General features: G+C 45.3%; 1 protein-coding gene across 31 annotated transcripts in view; it reads left to right on the forward strand.

Moving 5' to 3' along the window:
* The window catches only part of dst (dystonin), an 85,442-nt gene that overhangs the window by 39,674 nt on the left and 24,921 nt on the right, over nt 1–20,847 (forward strand). For 26 of the 31 annotated variants that reach the window (XM_040177829.2, XM_078104805.1, XM_078104802.1 and 23 more), the window contains 25 exons: nt 1,458–1,604; nt 2,923–3,011; nt 3,100–3,196; nt 3,786–7,724; nt 7,830–7,976; nt 8,063–8,278; nt 8,354–8,497; nt 8,586–8,822; nt 9,461–9,613; nt 9,696–9,929; nt 10,100–10,384; nt 10,600–11,148; nt 11,331–11,507; nt 12,483–12,606; nt 12,734–12,942; nt 13,086–13,403; nt 13,495–13,661; nt 13,789–13,945; nt 14,348–14,474; nt 14,664–14,714; nt 15,131–15,366; nt 15,515–15,644; nt 16,032–16,231; nt 16,331–16,829; nt 17,133–18,601. In XM_040177829.2, coding sequence (XP_040033763.2) covers nt 1,458–1,604; nt 2,923–3,011; nt 3,100–3,196; nt 3,786–7,724; nt 7,830–7,976; nt 8,063–8,278; nt 8,354–8,497; nt 8,586–8,822; nt 9,461–9,613; nt 9,696–9,929; nt 10,100–10,384; nt 10,600–11,148; nt 11,331–11,507; nt 12,483–12,606; nt 12,734–12,942; nt 13,086–13,403; nt 13,495–13,661; nt 13,789–13,945; nt 14,348–14,474; nt 14,664–14,714; nt 15,131–15,366; nt 15,515–15,644; nt 16,032–16,231; nt 16,331–16,829; nt 17,133–18,601 — 10,101 coding nt within the window. The remainder of the gene's footprint in view (nt 1–1,457; nt 1,605–2,922; nt 3,012–3,099; nt 3,197–3,785; nt 7,725–7,829; nt 7,977–8,062; nt 8,279–8,353; nt 8,498–8,585; nt 8,823–9,460; nt 9,614–9,695; nt 9,930–10,099; nt 10,385–10,599; nt 11,149–11,330; nt 11,508–12,482; nt 12,607–12,733; nt 12,943–13,085; nt 13,404–13,494; nt 13,662–13,788; nt 13,946–14,347; nt 14,475–14,663; nt 14,715–15,130; nt 15,367–15,514; nt 15,645–16,031; nt 16,232–16,330; nt 16,830–17,132; nt 18,602–20,847) is intronic. The other 5 variants (XM_040177835.2, XM_078104822.1, XM_078104823.1 and 2 more) reach the window with 2 other exon arrangements.

Here is a 20,847-nt window from a genome sequence, read left to right on the forward strand (position 1 = left end):
TCGACCCGGAGGTCGGTGCCCGGGTGCCGGCTAGCGTTGCCGTCGACCGCGGGCTTTTGAGCGAGGAGACTCTACGGGGCCTGTGCGATCCGATCAGCAACCCAAAAGCTTTCCACAACCCTGACACCGGCCAGAAAGCATACTACTCTGAAATACTGAAGATGTGCCTCTACGACATCGACGGCGGCGTGTTTCTTTTCCCGTTCGGTGAGAAGCGTCTAACAAGCACCTCCCCCACACGCTCCCACCGAGTGTCTGTGGTCAGCAGCGGCTGTGGCGTCCAAATGTCAGCTCACGAAGCATTCAAGGGAAGGTACATCAACAGGAGCACGTATCTGTTTCTGTCACGGCAAGAAAGCGACTGGCAGGAAAAGTCTTTTGCTGGCGCCGGCGGAAGCCAACTTCACGTCCTCGCCGATGTCAAAGGCGGCCGTCAACTCTGCCTGGAGTCCTCTCTGAGTCAGAGGCTTCTGGAAGCCTGCGAGTTGGAAAGCTACCGCGGCGGCCTTCTGAGCACGAGTGAGATTGCGGACGTCATACTTTCAAGAATGGTGGTGGTGCAGGATGTCCACAGCCCCATCGCCGGCCTCTGGGACGTCACTCGGAGGAGCCGGCTTTCCGTTTTCCAGGGTTTTCAACAGGGCCTGACTGACAGGGCCACCGCCTCGCGGCTGCTGGAGGCACAGGCGTGCACTGGAGGCATCTGTGACCCCTCTTCAGGGGAGAAAGTTACTCTCTCGGAGGCTCTGGAAAGAGGTCTTTTAGACGAGTCATTGAGTCAGCAGCTCCAACAGTTTGAGCGGGCGTTCAACGGCATCGTTCACCCCGAGACCTCAAAGGCCGTGTCCATCCCTCAGGCCGTTCAGGAAAATCTCCTCCCCAAGGACGTCGGTTTTCGCTGCGTTGAATTCCAGCTGCTGACCGGAGGCTTGATAAACCCCGGCACTCGCGACAGAGTCTCCCTCCAGGAATTCATCCAGAGCGGCCTCGTCGACAAAGTCACTGCCGCCGGTCTCAAAGATGAGAAGTTTCAGACCAAAAGCCTCACCTGCCCAAAGACCAAGAGGAGAATCACCTTCAGGGAGGCACTGGAAAGAAGTGTGTACGACTGCCACACGGGGTTGAGGTTACTGGAGGCCACAAAGGTTCATGGTTTTGGGGCCAAAACAATGTTTCACTATGTTCGGGCGTATAAGTAAAGTTAGGCTCGCTCACTGCATAAGAACAAAACCTAAAGTCTTTTCTTTGGTTGTGTGTTTGGATGTGAAGTTATTTTGACTTCACTGGATGTCTTTTTTGGGGGGTGTTATATATAAATATTTGAGGGTTGTTGAGCTTTTGTGTTCGACGTGCATTTCAGCAGCCCCCGCCTTGAGGATTCCCAACGCAAATGTTTTTTGTTTGTGCCGTAAAAAAAGTTAACAATCTTCTCAAAACAACATGTGTTTTAATTGTAGAGGTCTGTTGACGAGGAGAAGAGAGAGCACGGTGATAAAGTTAGCAAACTGTTGCACTGGATGTCCAATGTGAAGCAGACCCCGAGCAATGACAGGAATGCTCTGACAGATAGCAATGCCAACACAGATGCTTCTAATGAGCCCCAGGTAAATGATGTGTACTGATTTGGTGTTTTCTGGTGTGTCCTGTTTTAACATGAGGTTTTACTGCAAGGAGTATTTTCTTAATCAAAATGATATCGCAGCCTTTCTGCTGTCACAGTGTATGGATTCTAATAAAAAAACACAGTTTGATTTCCGATTCATGTAATCCATAAATTTCCCTCTTTCGGTAGTGTAAGAGTGTGATTACCGTGTCATATATCTTGTACAGAGAAGAATGATTCATATTATGGATTTCATGATATATTTTATTATTTCAATCATCCCCAACTGGTTCAATAACACCAAAAGTTGCACAAGCACTCATATTCCAGAACAAACTCATTAAACCCAACAGGTCATTGAAATACATTTCAGATACTAATCCCAGTGTGACCAAGAAAACATGGATTATTATATTACTTTTAGTCCAAAGCTGACATTATTCATTGTAGGTTTATCACCATGGCATTGTATTTGTGATGATGCTTAGAGGTAGTTTTACGTTCTTTGAGATTTTCTCTGATGGTTTGGCGGATCTTTTCATTGTGTATGGAATAGAAGAACATATACACACACGGTAGTTTAGACCATTAATCATGTTCTATAATGAGTAACTTATATATTAAGAAAAGTTGACTTTTTGCTAAAAGTTGCTTTTCATCTTAGTGCCACGTTCAGATGTAAAACACAAACCATCCAGCTAATCCAGACTGTTTACTCTGTTCATTCCATATTCACATGTCCACTGTGCAGTCACTGATATTACCTGGACAAGGAGCACCAGACTCACACATTTCATTTGTAAACATTGCTACCACAGATGGTAAAATAAACAACAACAAAAAATAAAGTAGAAGCAATTCAATGCTTCGTTATTATTAGCAAGTATCTTTTTTTACATAATTCTTACACATATTTACATTTTTTTCCAATGATGTACACATATGTATATACATTTCCAATTGTAATATTAATAATGACAGCTTTGGTCCTACTTATTTGTGGTTTTCCTTTTCAAATGATATATTCTGTCCCTCCATGTAAATATATATAATGCACAAACAAGCAAATACCAAAACATCCCAAAGTCCCTGCCACGTTTTTGTTATGAATCAATTAAAATATATTTTAAATTAATAACTCAACTGAAAAATCTAAATCTGTCAAAACAGTTCTGGTGTGTGAGTCTTTGTGGGCTTTTGGTCCCTGTTTATTGATAGTACAGTATTGTTTAAAAACTGCTCAAAATGTAGTCCTGTAAATGTATTAGTTTTGTTTCACTGCGTATAGAGTCTTAATATGCCCCTGTTTGAGTTTCTAGGTGTCAGTTGAGGAAATGGTCACTAAGAAGGAACAAATCGCTGAAGCCCTGAGAGCCACACAAATGATGCTGAACAAACACAGCGACAAGTATGTTTAACTACTGGGACCGACAGGCACAATGCTTAACCCTCTGTTTAAAGTCCGTCGGCATCATTCTTTGTTTTTTGTTTTACAGAATGACAGAGGAGGAGAGAGAAAAGGCCCAGGAGCAGCTGAAGGCGCTTAATGAGGCCTACACTGATCTCTCCGATCAGACAACTTCTGCAGAAGAGGTTTGGGAACTGGTTTCTTCTTTGGTTTCCGATTGTGTCTCATTGTGTGTTCCAAAGCAGCGTCACCTGATGTCCGGCTGCATGACTAACGTTTCTCCTCTTCTCCTTAGTATAGCGTGAGCAGCTGTCTTTTTTGCATCTCTCTTTATTCTATCAAATTGGGTCAGAATTGAGATTTATGCTACCTCAGAAAAGTATGCTGTAAACATGCGTCGTTTGTGCCCGGCTTTGGTCCGAAACTCCAGCGTGGTTAATGTGCTTGATTTCAACAGGATAACAGATATGACACATAACCCCTCACCTACAGTATGTGATGTGATTAACAACCCTGTTTTTGCAAAATGCCGTGTACTGCATTCCCAGATGCATGACAGCTTTAAATGTATTATCCCACACTCTCCTGTTGCAACCCTGATGCAGTCTTGCCCTTGTGCACATGATCTTTTAACATGTCCATACGTGTCCGTCGGTGAGTAAGCCTTTTGTTTTGCTTCTGAATTATTTAACTGCAAATTTGACAAAAAAAAGAGAATACATGTTTTGATGATGGAAGCAGTTCTGTAATCTGTGGAATTGTCGTTCTCTTTAGGATTTGAAACCCAGTGGTGCAGCGCTTGGGATCGGACCCACGAGTGGCCTGATGGATCAGATTACCGGGGCCGCCCGACCCGCGACCTCCGACTTCCCTCACTCTGAGCAGTATGTGTGCCTGGATCGAGATGCTGCTTTCGACCAAGATCTCCTCTCTAAATCCACGCTGGATCACTTGCCAAGCCTGAACGAATCAAGCGAGTGCGCAGACGTCTCCTCTGTTTTGCTCTCTGACGTGGCAGCAGCTAGGGGAGCGGCCGGCTGTGAAGACCCGGTCATCAAGATGATAGAAGTCAAAGAAGTCCCTGATGGTTTGAATGCGCGCTACACGGGGGAAGCACTCACCCTGGAGAGTGCTTTTCGGTGCGGTTTAATATCTGCTTCTGTCTACTCGGAGATCATTCAGAGGCAAAAGACGATTCAGGATAAACTTAATCCCAGCGCTGCTGAAGACGTGTCACTCTTAGAACCAGTGCAGGAAGTTAATAGACTTCTATTGCAGTGCCTCAGCAAAGATAAATCACTGACATCCGGGAGGGGTGTTAACACTTTGAGGTCTTTTTCTGATGGTGTAAGGGATCAGGAGACCATGTCAGAGGAAGTAATGAGTATTATTGAAGGCCTGAAGGTGGATGCAGCCATTCAGTGTGATTTGATGCGCTCTGGCAGCACGCTCGTTGTGCTTGAAAATCAGGAGCAGCTCGTGGGACTCGTGTTTCCCCGCGGGGAAATCCTGTCAGTGTCCACCTCTTCCCAGTGTGACCAACAAATCACCAGTGACGAGTTCACCAGCACGGTGTTTAGTAATCGGCAAAAGATAGCAGCTTTTTACATTCCAGAAAACTCAGAGGTAGTTGACATCAACTGCGCCGTACGGAATGGTTTCATTGACACTCACACGGCAGAGATTCTGAAATCTGTAGAAATCCCAGACGTGTTTCCTGAGGTCGATCACCTTAACGAGAAGTTTTCCTCTTGGCTAATGTACAAAAAACTCCGACTAGATGGATGCCATCACGCTGCAGATTGCTTGGAGGTCGACTGCATCCCGACTCCTGCGGAGGCAACTCAGCTATTCATCTCTTACCTGACGTTGAACAGTTACATTGATCCCGAGTCACGACAGAGGGTCCTCATACTTGATAGACAGCTCAGTGAAATGGTTAAGATTTTTCTTGAGGATTTGGTAATGTTTGAGAACAAAAATGCAACTTCATTGACTTTAAATGTTGGGGCGCTTTCAGAGCGGCTAGATTTAGAGGCCCCGCTGCACATCAGTGAGGAGACAGAGGAGTTGATGGAACACAGGCAACAAGCATTTGATGAGCAGAATTCTGATTGGTCGCTCAATGGAAGAATCAACATCGATGAAGAAAAATCTGCAAATGATGAGGCTCCAAAACCGGAAACTTTAGACGATGACCTTGGAATGGACACGTTACACAACAACCACACAAACGGGACAACGTCAGATGACTTGGATGAAAGAGGCTACCGAATTCACGATGAAGGTTCTGATAGTGAAGGCTTACGTCAAAGGTTTAGTCCGACTTCATGCTCTCCAAACCGAACAAATGGTGGCCCTCCGCCGACGATGGTCGACTCCGTCCGTCAAACGCTTCCACAAGAAGACACAGCGTCACTTTGCAGTGAATCACGAGGTACAGATATTACCCGCGATGAAATTTTACACTCCGGTTGCTTGTTGGAGCGCCAAAAAGAACAAGATTGTGCTATTAAACTTCTGAAAACACCAATGGGGGAACGTGGCCTTTTAGATGCCACCTGTGGCCGGCGTTGTGACCTCGAGGGAGCTCTTAGTGAGGGACTAGTTAATGAGACAACGCTGATAAAATTGCTTGACCTGCAGTTACATGAAAACAAAAGTGTTGTAGGAGACCAGGAGGACACTATGCATGTTTTAGAACAGCCCGTGTCGGATGCATCCATAGGCTCAAACATTGCTCTTAGTGTAATAGAGGAGACACTCGGTTTTATGTCTGGTTGCCCCATCAGCACCAGTGAGTCATTGCAGCCTGGAACACTTCAAGATGACTTAGACTCTGAAGCCAACAGCTTCCCGGAAGAAAGCTTCACTCACTCTATCTGTGATGATCAACATTTAAATCTTAATAGTGAGGCTGAAGGCCTTCAGACTGAGAGGATGGAGGGTGTTAAGGTGCTTGATATGTCTAATGAGGAGGATAATATTAAAGAAGGAGGGGAAGAAGAGGAAGAGGTAGATTGTCAAACAACAGGAGATGTAGATGAGGTGAGTAATTATCTCCATCATTCCTCACTCTCAGTCAGCGATCATGAGTCTCTGATGAGCTCACCCTCCCCGCGGAGTCGGTTTACTGCAGAGTGTCGTCACCTCAGTGACGATGCGCCTTTTCTATCTGAGGACAGTGACTCCCAGGTTGTAATCAACAGTCAGCCGACGGATATGCATGTTGTGATGGAAAACCTTGCTCCATCCCCACATTCACGTCCATCTAGCGCTGCTCCAGAAAGCCAGACTCAATATTCAGTTTCTGATAACCACTCCAAAGCTGACAGCTCACCTATTGATGAAGATTTTTTTCAAGTGGGAGTCAGGGAGGGTGAATTAGACATCCTCTCATCACGAAGCGGCTCTGAGAAATGCTCAGCACAGCCAACTCTGAGCGCAGATCCCTTATCGCCCAGAGATTTGGTCAAAAGTGCAGTCATCTCAGCGTCCAGGGGAAACATAGACAACGGTGATGACATCACAGGAGATGGCAGCAGAATGACATTACCTCAGCAAGCAGGACGTCATTCAGAAAGTGAGTTTAGTGTTGGATCTGAGCCCCGCCGCTCTCAAAATGGTCGGAGCGAGCTTGTTGGTGAGAGAGTAGAGTCACCCGTTGTTTCCAATGAGGTCGTCTCAGCAAATAATCTTAAACGCCTTAGTGGAGATGAAGAGTACTGTACTAAAACTACCAGCGGAATGTATCTTAAAACAATATTGGCTGGAAAGGATTTAGGACGCAGTGCTGCAGAGGAGGTTGAGTCAAGTGCAGACGGCCTTTCCTCAGAGGGGCAGCGTGCGGACACCTTCACACTCACCACTGATACTGAGCAGATCTCCATCTCCACATACCAACAGGCGGCGAATGTTTCCGCGTTAGAAATGAACTCGGGACACTCTGAAACTATCCCGGGATTAGGTTTAGGATCTCATATTGTCCAAGAGGAAAAACGATTACCTGCGTGTGCTTCTGAGCATGTCCAGGTCAAAAACACAGATCTCCTGTCAGAGAGCTGCGTTGCCTCTGATGGTTCCTCATCAGCGTTTTCTAATGATGTCCTGACCCATGTGGACGGGGGCGACGGGATTACAAAGGGGACTGATGTCAGAGATTTGCAAAACGCACGGTTTCGAGACACCGGAAGCTCTATTGCAGTATTTCCGAACACTCCACACCCTTTAGACGAAGGTCCTCCTCAGGAGAAAGACAGGCCCCGTGCACTTTTAGCAAGCAGTAACCCGGACCTTCTCATGGATGCGTTTGAGCAAAACGCCCTCAGTTCAAACAACAAAGACAGAGGAAACTTGCAACTGATAATGCAGGAAGAGAAAGTCACCGAAAAGACGGCGCAGTCCGACGGTCCAAACATCCAGCTGCAACTGCTGCAGGTCCTTCAGACCGTTTCCTCCAGCCAAGACCTTTCAATGCTTCAGGAGGTGATGGACACTTTAAACAGCGCTCTGGGGGGAGACTCTCTCGGGGGAGACTCCATGGGGGCAGGCTCTCAGGGGGAGCGGTGGCACACACTGGAGAGCATCAAGGAGGAGAGCTCAGAGGGAGAAGATGACTCGGGTCTCTGCCGCTCTGCTGCAGACAGTCAGCCACCGTCTCCTCAGTCGTCGGGCAGCTCAGATGTCTGCAGAGTTGAGGAGGTCAAAAATAAGGTACATAGTCGAGTCATTTCACTGTTAAGCCAAACCTCTCCCTTGGTTTTTGATACAAGTAACATCTGCTACTTGTTTATTTCCATGTCTTTCCTTCCCCCACAGCTCTTCTCCATCCAGGATTTTTTGGAGTGTGTGGGGAGACTGCAGGATCATGCAGATGTTTTAGAAGATGTCAGAAAAGACCTTCTAAATCAGGCACCCACTGGCGACAACATGGAAGAACTGCAGATTCAAAAGGATGAATTTCAGGTCAATACCACACAATCCACAAACGTCTATCTTATGTTTAGACATGTATGCATCAGTTCCTAACAAACTGTGCTTTTATTATCCAGTCTCTGGAGTCCCAATTCACTCGACTGGCTGGTGTTCTGACAGCAGACCAGAAGAAAGCCCAAAACCTCTTAAATTCCACTGATGAGGACATTCCCACACAGATCCACCAAGATTTGTCCTCGACATATCTGGATTTAGAGACAGATTTTACAGCTGTTTCCCAAATGTTTGGAGAAAGGAGTTGCTCCCTAATCCAGGCAATGGAAACTGGAAAGGTCAGTGCTCATTGCAAGTAATTATAAAAACGTAATACTTGCATCAGCTATTAACTTTAAATGTGATTTCTGTAGATTCATTTAGAGTCAACGTACCAGAAACATCTTAGTGACCTTGATGAACTGGCGGCTCTCGTCCAGAACAACCCAGGAATGTGTGACGTGGATTTAAAACCATGTGATGTGGACACACTGAAACATTTCATTCAGCTGAACAGGGTACCGTTAAATACATCTGACTGTAAACATCCGATTCCTAGATAAACTTCAGAAACTTAAGCCCGGACATTTCCGTCTTTTCCTCCAGGACTCAGAGAGCAACCTGCTTAAAGAAGCCAGGCTCAAGTTAGAGGACGTCACGTTCGATATCCAATGCTTTATTTCGGAGCACGCTCAGTTTCTGAGTCCAGCTCAGAGCAGCTACCTCCTCAAGTTCCTAAGCACAACTCAGCGAGCGTTCAGGAACCACACAGAGAGGCTTGTCACCCAGAGGAGTGCCTTGGATAGCCTTCTGGACACGAAGGAGAGGGAGAGCCAGGAGAAGGTCTGCCGGGGGAAAAAAATCACACATTTCTATATATACATGTTTGGTTTGTTGAATGCAAAACAGTTTCCCAGGATAAATAACTGACCATTTCACCATCTCAATGTGTTAAAGTGTTTTATTCTAAAGTGAATAATCAGGCTTTAGCTTCCGGGGAGGTTCTGCTGTGGATGCCTGACGTGTTCAGGAAAAATAACAACTTTGCATGCTTGATCGGTCTTGCAGACTAACTCTTTGTGATGGTTACATCCTACAGGCCTTCAAGACCGCAGTGAACATATAACAGTGGACAGAATGCACCATCTCTTTTGGAACACGTTCGCCCACAACAGGCCGAATAACATGCAGGACATAATGTGCTCGTTACCATCTCGAGACCAAAGCGGCAAATGACGAAATAGCATGTTTACAGCATACTAGGTTTATACACTGGTGTTATGAAGGGAAATGCATACTGAAGCAGATTTTGCATCTTTGGATTGTTTCTCAACCCATGTTTTGTGCTTTGTGTTCCCAAATCTTGATTTGGACCATAGACATAATCCTGAACACTGTTTTCATGTGACTGCTGATGTGAATGTGTTTAGTCACAGCCTTTTGGGATATTAACCTGTGTTTTTTTTATTCTTGTTTGACAGTCTTTGTTGGAGAAACACAAGGACTTTGCTGAGAAGTTGGAGGAAGTGTGTGATAATCTCACCCTGACAGAAAACCATCTGATTGGTCATCAGCAACAGGCTGGAAATGCTGAGTGTGTCACAGACCTCCAGCAGTACCAACAGGAACACCAGGTTCGAAATACAGTTTCTGAAGCACAGCATGTGTCCACGTTTTCATCAGTTTTTAATTTGATCCCTTCATTCTCATCTCAAGGCTCTGCAAAAAGACGTGTCGACAAATGCCAGCGCCTTGAATGACGTCATCGCCGGTACGAAAAGGTTTCTGGAGGAAAACCGGAGCAAGCTGACGCCCGATCAAATTGCCGTCATTGAGGGCAAGTTGGAGGAGGCGAAAGGCAAAGTCAGAGTCATTAACCAGCGAGCTGAGGAGTCCAGGAAAGATTTGGAGAAGGTCGTTACCACAGCAATCAAACAGGAGAGCGAAAAGGTCCGAGTTCAGGTTACCGCTTGAGTTGTTTCTAAACACTATGTAATGCATTATATTTTAGATTGTTATTTCAGTTGTGTTATCATAACGCCAAACTTAATGTCAATGTTTTGCATTTGATTTTTCACTTTTCAGCCTGTTATTTATCTGTAATGCATCTGTATTTTCAGGCAGCAGCTGTTGAGCGGCTTGAAGAGAGTAAGAACAAAATTGAAGGTCTCCTCGACTGGATATCCAACATAGGGAATGAAAACAAGAGTGGTCTGGATCAAACTGACCATATAAGTAAAGAGAATGGAAACCTTCCAGAAGAAACCTCAGCCGCTCGACTGATTGGAGCGGATGACGATGCCAATGGAAACGCTTTACGGGCCATTGAAAATGATTTTGGCAGAGAAACCAGCGGGAAAAACGATGCCTCCCTGCAGCTCGATAAGCAGTACGACAGGGTCAAGGTATAGTTGTTTTGTGTTGTATCTGTTAAACACATTTCCAACAGATATACCAGCTGTAAAATTATATTTAATAAGAGAAGTAGTTCAACAGACTAAAAGGAAAAGTTGATACTGTCAACCAGCCTTTTAACACAGTAAAGACTGAATGAATGAATGTAAATAGGGATAATAATTACAGTCCTGCATGTATTGGTTTTGCTTTATCATTTCCACAGGCCCGTCATCAGGAGATTCTGTCCCAGCAGCAGGATCTGATTATGGCCACCCAGTCAGCTCAGGCTCTGCTCGACCAGCAGGCAAACGTCCTCTCACCGGAGGAGAAGGAGAAACTGCAGAAGAACATCCAGGAGCTGAAGGGACGCTACGAGGCCTCCCTGACGCAAGCCGAGCAGCAGATGAAGCGGGTGCAGTGTGTCCAGGAGGAGCTGAAGAAGTTCCAGAGTGACTGCGAGGAGTTTGTTGGCTGGTTAGACCAGGCCGATGTGCAGATTGAGCAACTGGGCGCCGCCGCGAGCTCCCTCAATGTCTTCACGGACAAGCTCCAGCGACAGAAAAGCTTCTCGGAAGATGTGATTTCCCACAAAGGGGACCTTCGCTTCATCACCATGTCCGGACAGAAAGTGCTGGACGTGGTTAACGCCTGTGGATCGGCTGACTCTGCGACGTCCAACGCCCTGTTGGATGTTGACACTTCAGCAGCCGGCTCTGCTGTGAAGGACAGGCTGGATTCAGCAGCCAGCAGATACAAAACACTACATTCACAGGTATTTTGTCACCAGCTGATCAGATGGATCTGGAGAGTTGCAGTTACTCGTTCTTGCCACTGGGGGGAAGCATTTGTCTTTTTTGAACACTGATGCATCACGTTGTCTTCTCTGAGAATTTCAGTATAAGCGAAAGTGGCTGTTTTTTGCATTTTTGTATCACTTATTTTCCTCCGTTTCAGTGCAATCAGCTCGGCAACAACCTTAAAGATGTGGTTGATAAATACCAAAAATATGACGACTCGAGCGCCGGTCTGTTGAAGTGGCTCAACAGCTCAGAGGAGGAGGCGAGAAGTCAGCAATCCGAGGCCATAGCAGCTGACCCCAAAACCCTCCAGAAACAGCTGGAGGAGACCAAGGCAAGAACAACTGCAAACCACCACTGCAGATCTTAGGCCTCACCCTGATATCACATGTTCAGACGTTTCTCAGATTGTGCTCTACTTTATCTGGATGTACATTTTCCTCATTTTTCTGTGACGCCTCTTAAATGTCTCTGCGGCCTCTCCAATTTTTGAACCAGTTAACGACGACCGTTCGGACATTTTGATAATTGGGTCTTTACGGTTAAAGTTAAGAAAGACTGGTGTTTATTTAGTAAATGCCTGAGGCAGACATCATGAAGATAACATCATATAACATCAAAAGCAACTTTTAGCCAGCGGTTTGATCACAAATTTTGGTCAAAGTGATGTGAATTTGAATAGACGTTTGGTTATGAGTAATTGGATGAAATAATTAAGACAAGCTTTATTAAGCAGTAACACATGCATAACTTGGGAGCATTGACGGGGTTATGAGGTCATGGCACAATAGACCTGTCTTACCATATACAGTGTTTCCACTGAGTGAACTACAACACAGTTATTTTTAACTCTGTGTTCAAATTTAAACCCACATGGCAATAGTTTAACTCTGGTTATGTGAAGCCCACAGGAGGATAAGAAACAATGCAGGGTTTTTTCTTTCAAAGCTTTCGCGAGTTTGCTTAAACATTTCTCTGTAGGGAGGTAGTGACTTACAGCAAAGACATGCCAAGATAAGAGGCGCCTGTCGGCCTGAGGAAAGGAAAAGTATTTTGGCTTTGGTTACAAATCACTGCAACTAATCCTCTGCCTTTCTCCAAGGGAAGGAGTCTAGGCAGATACATTGAAACACATCCGAGGAATCACTATAAATGTCCTTTTTACACTAGATAGTAACCAGACATCTCTTTTTTCAATCTTCAATCCACCACAAAAGTGAGATACATAATCTGCACAGTATGAATGTAGACAGCGGACATTTATGTAAGTGGATATTGTTAAATGTTTCTGTTCCTTTTTGATCCACAGGCCCTCCAAGGCCAGATGACAGGACATCAGACTGCCATTGACACACTTCGCAAAGCAGCCGAGTCTTTGTTGACATCTGAAGGAGACCTGCTGAGCAACTCAGACGACATCCAGGAGACAGTAGGTGAGAGAGATATCAAGGAAGGGATTGGCTTTGGCTTTGGAATGTTCCAAAACGCAGTTCAAAGTTCATACACAGTGAGAAAATGTTCAGTTTTCAACATGAGCTGGTCTGTTTACCTTCGCTGCAGATGACATAGTTGAGCGCTACGAAAACCTGTCCAAGTCTGTGAGTGATCGAAATGAGAAACTGCAGATCACGCTCACTCGCTCCATGAGCGTCCAGGATGGTTTGGATGAAATGATGGGATGGATGGAAGGAGTGGAGGCCAGCGTGAAAGACAGAGAGCAGATCCCCCTGGACTCTGCATCCATTGGAGATATCCTCAGCAAAGAAGTGGTATGCGCTGTCTCGTCATTTAAGCCGTCCTATAACCAGATACTCTTATCTATCATCAGATGCTGTCTGGGGCTGATTTGTGTCTTCTGCTCGCTCCATATTCACCGTGTTTAGTCATTAAACCGGTTTTTCATCCGATTAAGGCATTGGAGCAGGACATAGCAAGTCGCCAGAGCAGCATCACTGCAATGAAAGCCAAGGTGGAGAAGTTTGTGGAGACGGCGGATCCCTCTGCTGCTGCCCTTCTGCAGACCAGGATGGATGCTCTCTCCCAGCGCTTCTCTGATTCCTGTAACACGCATAAGGAAAAAGTGTCCCAGTTGGAGCAGCTGAAGGAAAAGGTGGAACAGTTTGAGAAGGTTACAGATAAAGTTCAGCAGTTTGTCATGAAACGTTCACAAGATCTGGATGAGACAGACGGACCGGGGAAAACTTTCAATGAACTTTCTCAGCTGATTCAGGTAACTATACAGCTGATATGATTTTATGCATAAATGGTCACATATGGTCATTTTCACCAAAAACGTATACTTACATATAATTGTGCTGCAGAGCACTAAAGCCGAGATGGCTGAACATGCCGGTGATTTGGAGAAGCTGCAGACTCTGACCGAGGAACTCTCTGAAATAAGCCCAGACGTAAACAAAGCCCAGATCCAGAACAAGATGGAAAAGCTCTCAAGTATTTTCAGCACCTTCACAGACACCGTCAATGCAAAGTAAGCCTGGTCCAAAAAAGGGATACACAAGGTTCCCGCGTGTCCACCTTAATCAAATATAACACCTGTCTATGGTTGTATAAGGTACAGATGGATACGTGATATGACTGATTCTTGTCTAAAACAGGACAGAAGAGGTGTCCTCATGTCAGGACCAGCTGGGAGACTTCAGATCTTCAGCCGGCGCTCTCACCAAGTGGCTGGAGCAGACCAATGAGAAAGTACCTGCGGTTCAGCCAAGTAGCAGTGTGAAAACTCTGGAGAAGGACCTGCAGATAGTCACTGTGAGTCAGGAGATTAATAAAATGTTTGTCTAACTGCACTCTAAGTGCTGGAATGGAAGCTGATGTTGTTGTTCTTTGTAATCTTTGTGTGTGTGTTTTGCAATAGATAGATAGATGTAAATATAAAAGGTTCTGGTCCTATTGTCCTAAAACTTCCCATCGTTTCAACCTCCTCTCACTCATGGCAGACGGACGGTATTTGTTTATAGGAGAGATCTAGGATGGAAACTATGCTGTCCAACAGAAAGACTATTTGCTTCACAATAAACCTGAATTAAATCCTAAAAAGCAAATAGAAAAGTTACCTCACAGAGAACCATAATGCTCTTTTTTTTCAGAAAATGTGTTTTTATAAATGCCATGCACCTGCAGTATATGCCATGTATATGTTTGATTAATCAGGAATTACTAGATGAGTGGACCTCCAAAGACGCTGCTGTCCAAGACCTGAACAGTAAAGGATTGGAGCTGTCTGGCCTCATGACTCTCCTTACATCCCCCGCCAAGACAAAGACTCCTAACAAGTCAGGTAAAAATCTCCAGACTTGACCTCAAGTTTCTCCTGTTTGAATCTATGAATCTAGTGGAATGGGGAGCACGGCGTTTGGGTGCACATCTGAGTGCTGTGGGTTTTCTAACCATTAATGATTGTGGGAAGATGTTCTAGATAGTCTGCCTGTCCTGTACTCAAGCTTTGTCTTGTGTCTTTTTGCATCAGTTCTTACTAATGGTGGTGTTCCAGCGAGCCATTCCTACCTAACAAATAAAGGTAATCAAGTGTGCGTGCTGCTGTGTAAATGCCTTGTTTCTGGTGTCATGTGCATTATGGCTGGTTGTCCAAATACTGCAACTGTGGAGGCTTTTTGCAAAACAAAGATCAATGCAACAGCAAACAGTATGTTCACATTATGAAAATTAGTCCAAGGGAATCTCTGTAGGGAGTTATTTCATCACTTTCCATCAAGATTTTTATTTTCTAAATGAATCAACATTTCAGAAATAATTGTGTGCTTGTCAACTTCCTCAATCATAGTTTGAACCTACGACCCCAAAAGTCTACTATATTATGTGTCCCCCACTGTTATCATACCCTATGATAACATACCCTGTTATCATACCCATACCCATGATTATATGTTAATTCCCGGTAAGGAAACTTACTAGAATATCTTTTGGTGTCCTCAGAGCTGATGGTAATTCAGCAGAACATGTCATTCGTCACCGAGGGATACGCGAGCCTCGGGGAGAAGCTGAAAGGCCGAGCAGTAGAGTTGAGAAGTTCGGTTCAGGAGGTCAAAGATGCCCAAGAAGAGACGAACAACATGTTGACATGGCTGAGGGACATGAAAAAGACTGCAGCATCCTGGAACAGTGCGGCCACAGAAAAAGATTCGGTGAAAACGCAACTTGAACAGCAGAGGGTACAAACATCTTGTTATGTATTGAATTGTCTGAATCATTATTGTGAATTATACACACAGTCCTTTTCTGACTTTGTTCTGCCGTGAATAAGATAAAGTTCAGAACATCACAAGATCCCGCGATTACATTTTGTTTCTTTTCTCTCAGGCATTTGAGGATGAAATGAAACAAAAGCAGGACCAGCTCCAGAAGCTCAGAGAGACGCTCCTCAACCTGATTGAGACTCATCCGAACTCCCCTGAGGCTGCAAAGTGGAAGCAGATGTTGTCAGAAATAGGTATGTGTCGTCTCTTGATGGTCTCGGGTAATGTCATTGAAACTGGCAGGTCCACCGGTTTTAGACACATTTTATCATTCAACTCAATGAGAAAGTGTCCAAGCTTTTGATTGGTACTGTATGTGGAAACCTGTGTAATGGCTAAAACAAAATGAAAGATATGCAAAGTTAGAACCATCACCGGTGTTCATCTAGTATCTGCCCCACCACAGGCCTACAGAATGTGTCTCATCACCTTCTCTAAGCCACAACAGCCAAATTAACATGTTGGTAGTGCAATGTTCCACACAGGGGGAGGTTTCGCTGGGAGAACAGCAGGACAGCGGATAGAAACGTTATTTTATGCTGACTAATGCAGACTGGTGTGATATTGTTCCGCCTGCTCAGATGCTGCTTGGGAGGACGTCAGTGGCTCCGTAGAGGAGAGGAAGCAGCACCTGGAGCAGTCCAACAAAAACCTGGACATCTTCCAAACAACCGAGCTGCAGCTTGTCCAGTGGCTCTCAGAGAAAGAGTTGATGATGAGTGTCCTTGGACCCCTCTCCATTGACCCGAACATGCTGAAGATGCAGAAACAACAAGTTCAGGTAAGCATGGTGCACGCTGTTTGGAGAAACCTGAGGCTCGTACTCGTGCGTGTCGTTCTGATGAAGTCACGCTCATCCTGTATGATTTCCACCCTGCAGATCCTTCAGAATGAATTTAAGAGCCGTAAACCTCAATATGAGCAGTTTGAGGAAGCTGCCGCTGCCATCCTGAGCTCCTCAGCCAACCAGGACCCCTCCAGTGGCAAGCTGGTGAGGGAGGGGCTCACGGCCGTCACCCAGAAGTGGCAAGGCCTCACGGGGCAGCTGGACCAGCGAGACAGCCATATCGACCGGGCCGCGGTGAAGACGGGGCAGTTTCAGGAGCTGCTGAGGAGCGTCGGTCAGACCGCCACTCAGCTGGAGACTGAGCTTGCCAACCATCAGGGCCACAGCACCCAGCCCGAAGCTGTCAAGAAGCAGTTGGAGGGTGTCCACGACATCTCGGCACAGCTGAGAGAGGAGAGGAAGAGGCTGAAGGAGGCTGAGGCCATCAACGCAGAGCTCACCGCGATGGTGACTGAGGATTATCTCAAAGCAGACTTGGCCAGGCAGCTGGAGAGTGTCAGCAAGCCTTTCAAACAACTGGAGGAGAAAGCAGGTTGGGGTTGTAACCTTAACCGTATGATGTAGTGTTGTAATGTTGGGAAAGAAAGAAGCATTCTATTTGTGTTGAGTCATACTAAGATATATTTATTCTATGACGGTAACCAACTAAATGGTAGTAATCACTCTTGCTTGAGTATACAGACTTTTAATATGGCTCTAAAGTTATTTGAAATTTGGCCAGCAAGTATAAAGTATATCTAATATGTAGAACGGACAACTGCTTTTGGTTTCTAAAATTTTGCACGCAAGGTTTTGCTGCGTTGAATTCACTAATTGCCACATTTCTCTGTTGTAGAAAAACGCATCGAGCTGCTCAACTCAACCTTCGCCAGCTCACAGCAGTTCATTCAGACCTCCAAAGACCTCCAGTCGTGGCTGGGCGAGAAGCTCCAGGACCAATGTAAGCCCCAGCCCATCTCTGCCAAAGTGGAGGTACTGCAACAAACCCTGGAGGAGCACAGTAAACTCCAAAAGGCTCTGAGTGAACACGAGGACGCTTATAACACAATCACTGGGGAAGGGGAGATGCTTCTGCAGAACACCGACGGTGCAGAAAAGTTGGCTCTACAAGGGCAGCTCACGACACTCTCGTCCAACTGGGAGGAGGTGAAAAAGAGCTCCGTCGAACAGGCCGATAAACTCCAGGCTGCTCTGCAGAAATCTCTGAAGTATCAGGAGCATGCGGAGAAGCTCAGCTCCTGGATTCAAGAGATTGAAGCAAGCGAGGGCCGATTGAAACTCACCGTAGATCCGGTCGCTGTTGAGAGCTTAATTTCTCAGGTGAAAACTCTCCAGAAGGATGTCGACAAGCACAGAGGGATGGCGGAGCAACTCAACGCGGACGCAGATAGCCTTCTTGAGGTGGCCAACGCCGACACAGACGCTATCAAGCTGGAGAAGGCTAGCATTGGTAAAAGAGTGGACAATGTGGTGGAAGGTCTGCAGACTAAAAGGGAGTCCCTGGAAAAGATCTCACACACAGTTAAGGAATTTAATGATGCCTACAAAGAGGCAACGGGTCAGCTTGAGGGGGCTAAGAAGCAGATGGATAGCTATGAGTCACAGGGAGTGCAGGCACACAGCAACAAGAACTTTACCAACATGAAAGCCCAACATAAGAGTCTGGAGGGAGTGCAGAACCAAGTAGAGCACCTTAAGACCTTGGCCAAGGACCTTGTGATTCAAGTCCCAGATGCTGATGGAGTAACTGACCTCTTACTGCAGGCTGACTGCATAGAAAAAGACTACACCACCCTAAACAAGAAACTAGAAGACACATGCCAAGTCCTGGAGGGTAAACTGCAAGGTATCGGGCAGTTCCAAAATCAAATCCGTGAGATGTTCACCCGTTTCACAGACCTGGATGACGAACTGGATGGCATGGCTCCAGTAGATCTGGACTTGGCCACTCTTAAGGAACAGCAGGACAGCATTCAGAACTTTGTGGTAAAGCTGCAAGAGGTGATGGCCAACACGGCCAATGCTGGAGACAGCTGTAAGAAGATGCTGCAGACCGAAACCTCACCTGACCTGTTAGGCCTCAAGAGAGATCTGGATGCCCTGAGTAAGCAATGTGGTAAACTGTTGGACAGGGCCAAAGGCAGAGAGCTGCAGGTGCAGAGCACTCTCACCAAACTGGAGGAGTTGTACACTAAAGTCCACCAAGCAGAAGAAAAACTGTGCAGTGCTGTGGGCAAGGAAGCATCGCAGGAAGCAGTCGGCATGGAGACAGACATCATCAACCAACAGCTGGAGGCCTTTAAGGTATGCTTTCTCCTATTAAACATTGATTTGGTTATTTTGGTTGACCATGGAGGTTCATAGAAATCAGTTGGTTGAAATATATGAGAAATGAGAGCAGCAGTTACTTTTGTTTTTACTTATTTTTTTCTAAATAAATTAAATTTATATTGAGCACAATGCAACGGCATACTGTATATGTGTTTATTAAACAAGAGAGATTGTGACCCTTTTGACAAATGTCCTATTAGGTATTCAAATAGGCAGTTACTGGCAAATGCTATTTCTTTGTTACTGTAAATTAATTCTCTTTCTAGTTTCACATTAAAATTACAATATTTTAGATGATTCCCATCCCAAAAACCTTGCACTAGGGCAGATTAGCAGAAGGCTCTCCACTGAGCCCTTGCTACACACAATCCTCCAGGGACTGTTGGTTCATTAAGGGCATCTGGTGTTAACAAAAGAGCTGTAGCCCATATGCAATGATGGTGCAGGAGGGACGGACTGTCACAACCAGGTGGTCGCCAGCAGGGTGTCACTTGATTCAGTGGTCCCCGTAATGAAGCTGGACCTGCATCCTGATCTCTTAACATTGACACTGTTGTTCTTTTTTTGTTTGAGGCTGTGGGCTTAGAGTGGCCTGGTGTTTATTTGACCATCTTGACATAGACACTAATTAGCAAAGTGATGGTTGGTTACCATTAAAACGTCCTGAAACCCCTAGTTTACTGCTGACCTGTGTCTTTTAAGACTTATAGTGATATGATGACACACAGTAGTAGCTGATTTTATAGCCTGAATGCTAATGAACATTATACTCCCAAATGCTGGAGATTATTTCTTTTCGAATTGTATTATCAATGTTTGGACAAAAAAAAATACCACACACATTAATAAATGTCCCTATGGTTTGTTTTCAGTTATATTACTCTCCATATTGTCTATTAAATAGTGGGGGTCTTTGTTGTGTTCAGTGAAGGATAAAACTGGAGGTATCCATTAGCAAGATTTACAGACAGATGCAAAATATTTTAAAAGCCTATAGATTCCTGTGGAGGATTAACCTATATTTAGAGTTGACATTCTGAAACACTTCTTCACTCAGTAGTATTACAATAAAACAATGTAAACAGCCGAGGGAAGGCAAAGTCACAGATCTGTCTAAGATGTAGGTCAAAGGATTTCGTTTTTGTAATTACAGGGGGGGGGGCATTCAAACCCCCAGTTGGGAAACATGGATTAAAATATCACCATTGGGGTGGTGGGGGTAGGGTTGCTGTGGGGGTCCGGGGGTTGTTGCGTGAAGTTTGGTTTAAAGGCCTCGCGGGGAAACTATTAAAGCAGTGATTGATTCAAATTGTTGCCGAGCAGCGTTGTCATGGTGCGTGTCTTCACCCCCTCTTTGTCCTGTCATCAGTCCGGGCTGAGGGGGCATACGCAGCCTCAGCTGCTGGTGGAAAAGCAATGCCTGGCATCAGGAGGAGAACTGCCAAAAGCAATATTGAAACTTGAGCTCTTTCTTTATTTAGTTGCAGCATGAAAACATGAAATAACTGTGTCGTATTCTGTTTTATGTTCAGTGGATCAGGCTCTTCTTTCTGTACCTAAGTGGGCTTTATTGGCAGCTGTTGAGAGAAAGAAATAAACATGGAAAGACAGTGCTCGGAATTGCCTCTGTCATGTGCTGTTACCATTTTAGGTCAAGTTTTGAAAGAGGCATACCTGACTTCATGTGTTTACTCTTGTTTTTCATGTAATATTTGTAGGAGCTCTGCTGAGGGAGTCCTGGTGTATGTGTGTATCTTTAAGTCCACCTTAAAGGGCAGCTCTAGTGACTCAATGCCACTGGGGGGTTGGTTTCCCCTATCCGGACTCAGTGTCAGTGTCTGACAATTTTGGGAAAGATCTGACTCATAATGTAGCCCGATCTGCTTCGTTGTAGTTAAAGTGTCATTGAGAGAACTTAACGTCACTGATTCTCTGCCACATAGCGATGCTAAACTCCTCTTACAGTGAAACACAAAACTTTAGTGGGACCGTTGCTCTAAAGGTAGAGTACACATTTTTCAGCTGTATAAGTTGAGATTTATTTTTATCGTAGGTTTCTATTATTTGTTTCTGATGCAGGCCTTCATCTCCAGTGTTACCGCAGTCTTTACCCTGAAGGCCAGGAGACGAGTTTGAAGACAATTTTCCCACAGCACATTTGTGACAATGACATGAAAACCCATTCATTAGCAGTTGCATATTGTTTCAGTTACTTAGTT

This window comes from Gasterosteus aculeatus, chromosome 6 (genome assembly GCF_964276395.1).
Source record: "Gasterosteus aculeatus chromosome 6, fGasAcu3.hap1.1, whole genome shotgun sequence".
NCBI classification, from domain to species: Eukaryota; Metazoa; Chordata; class Actinopteri; order Perciformes; family Gasterosteidae; genus Gasterosteus; species Gasterosteus aculeatus.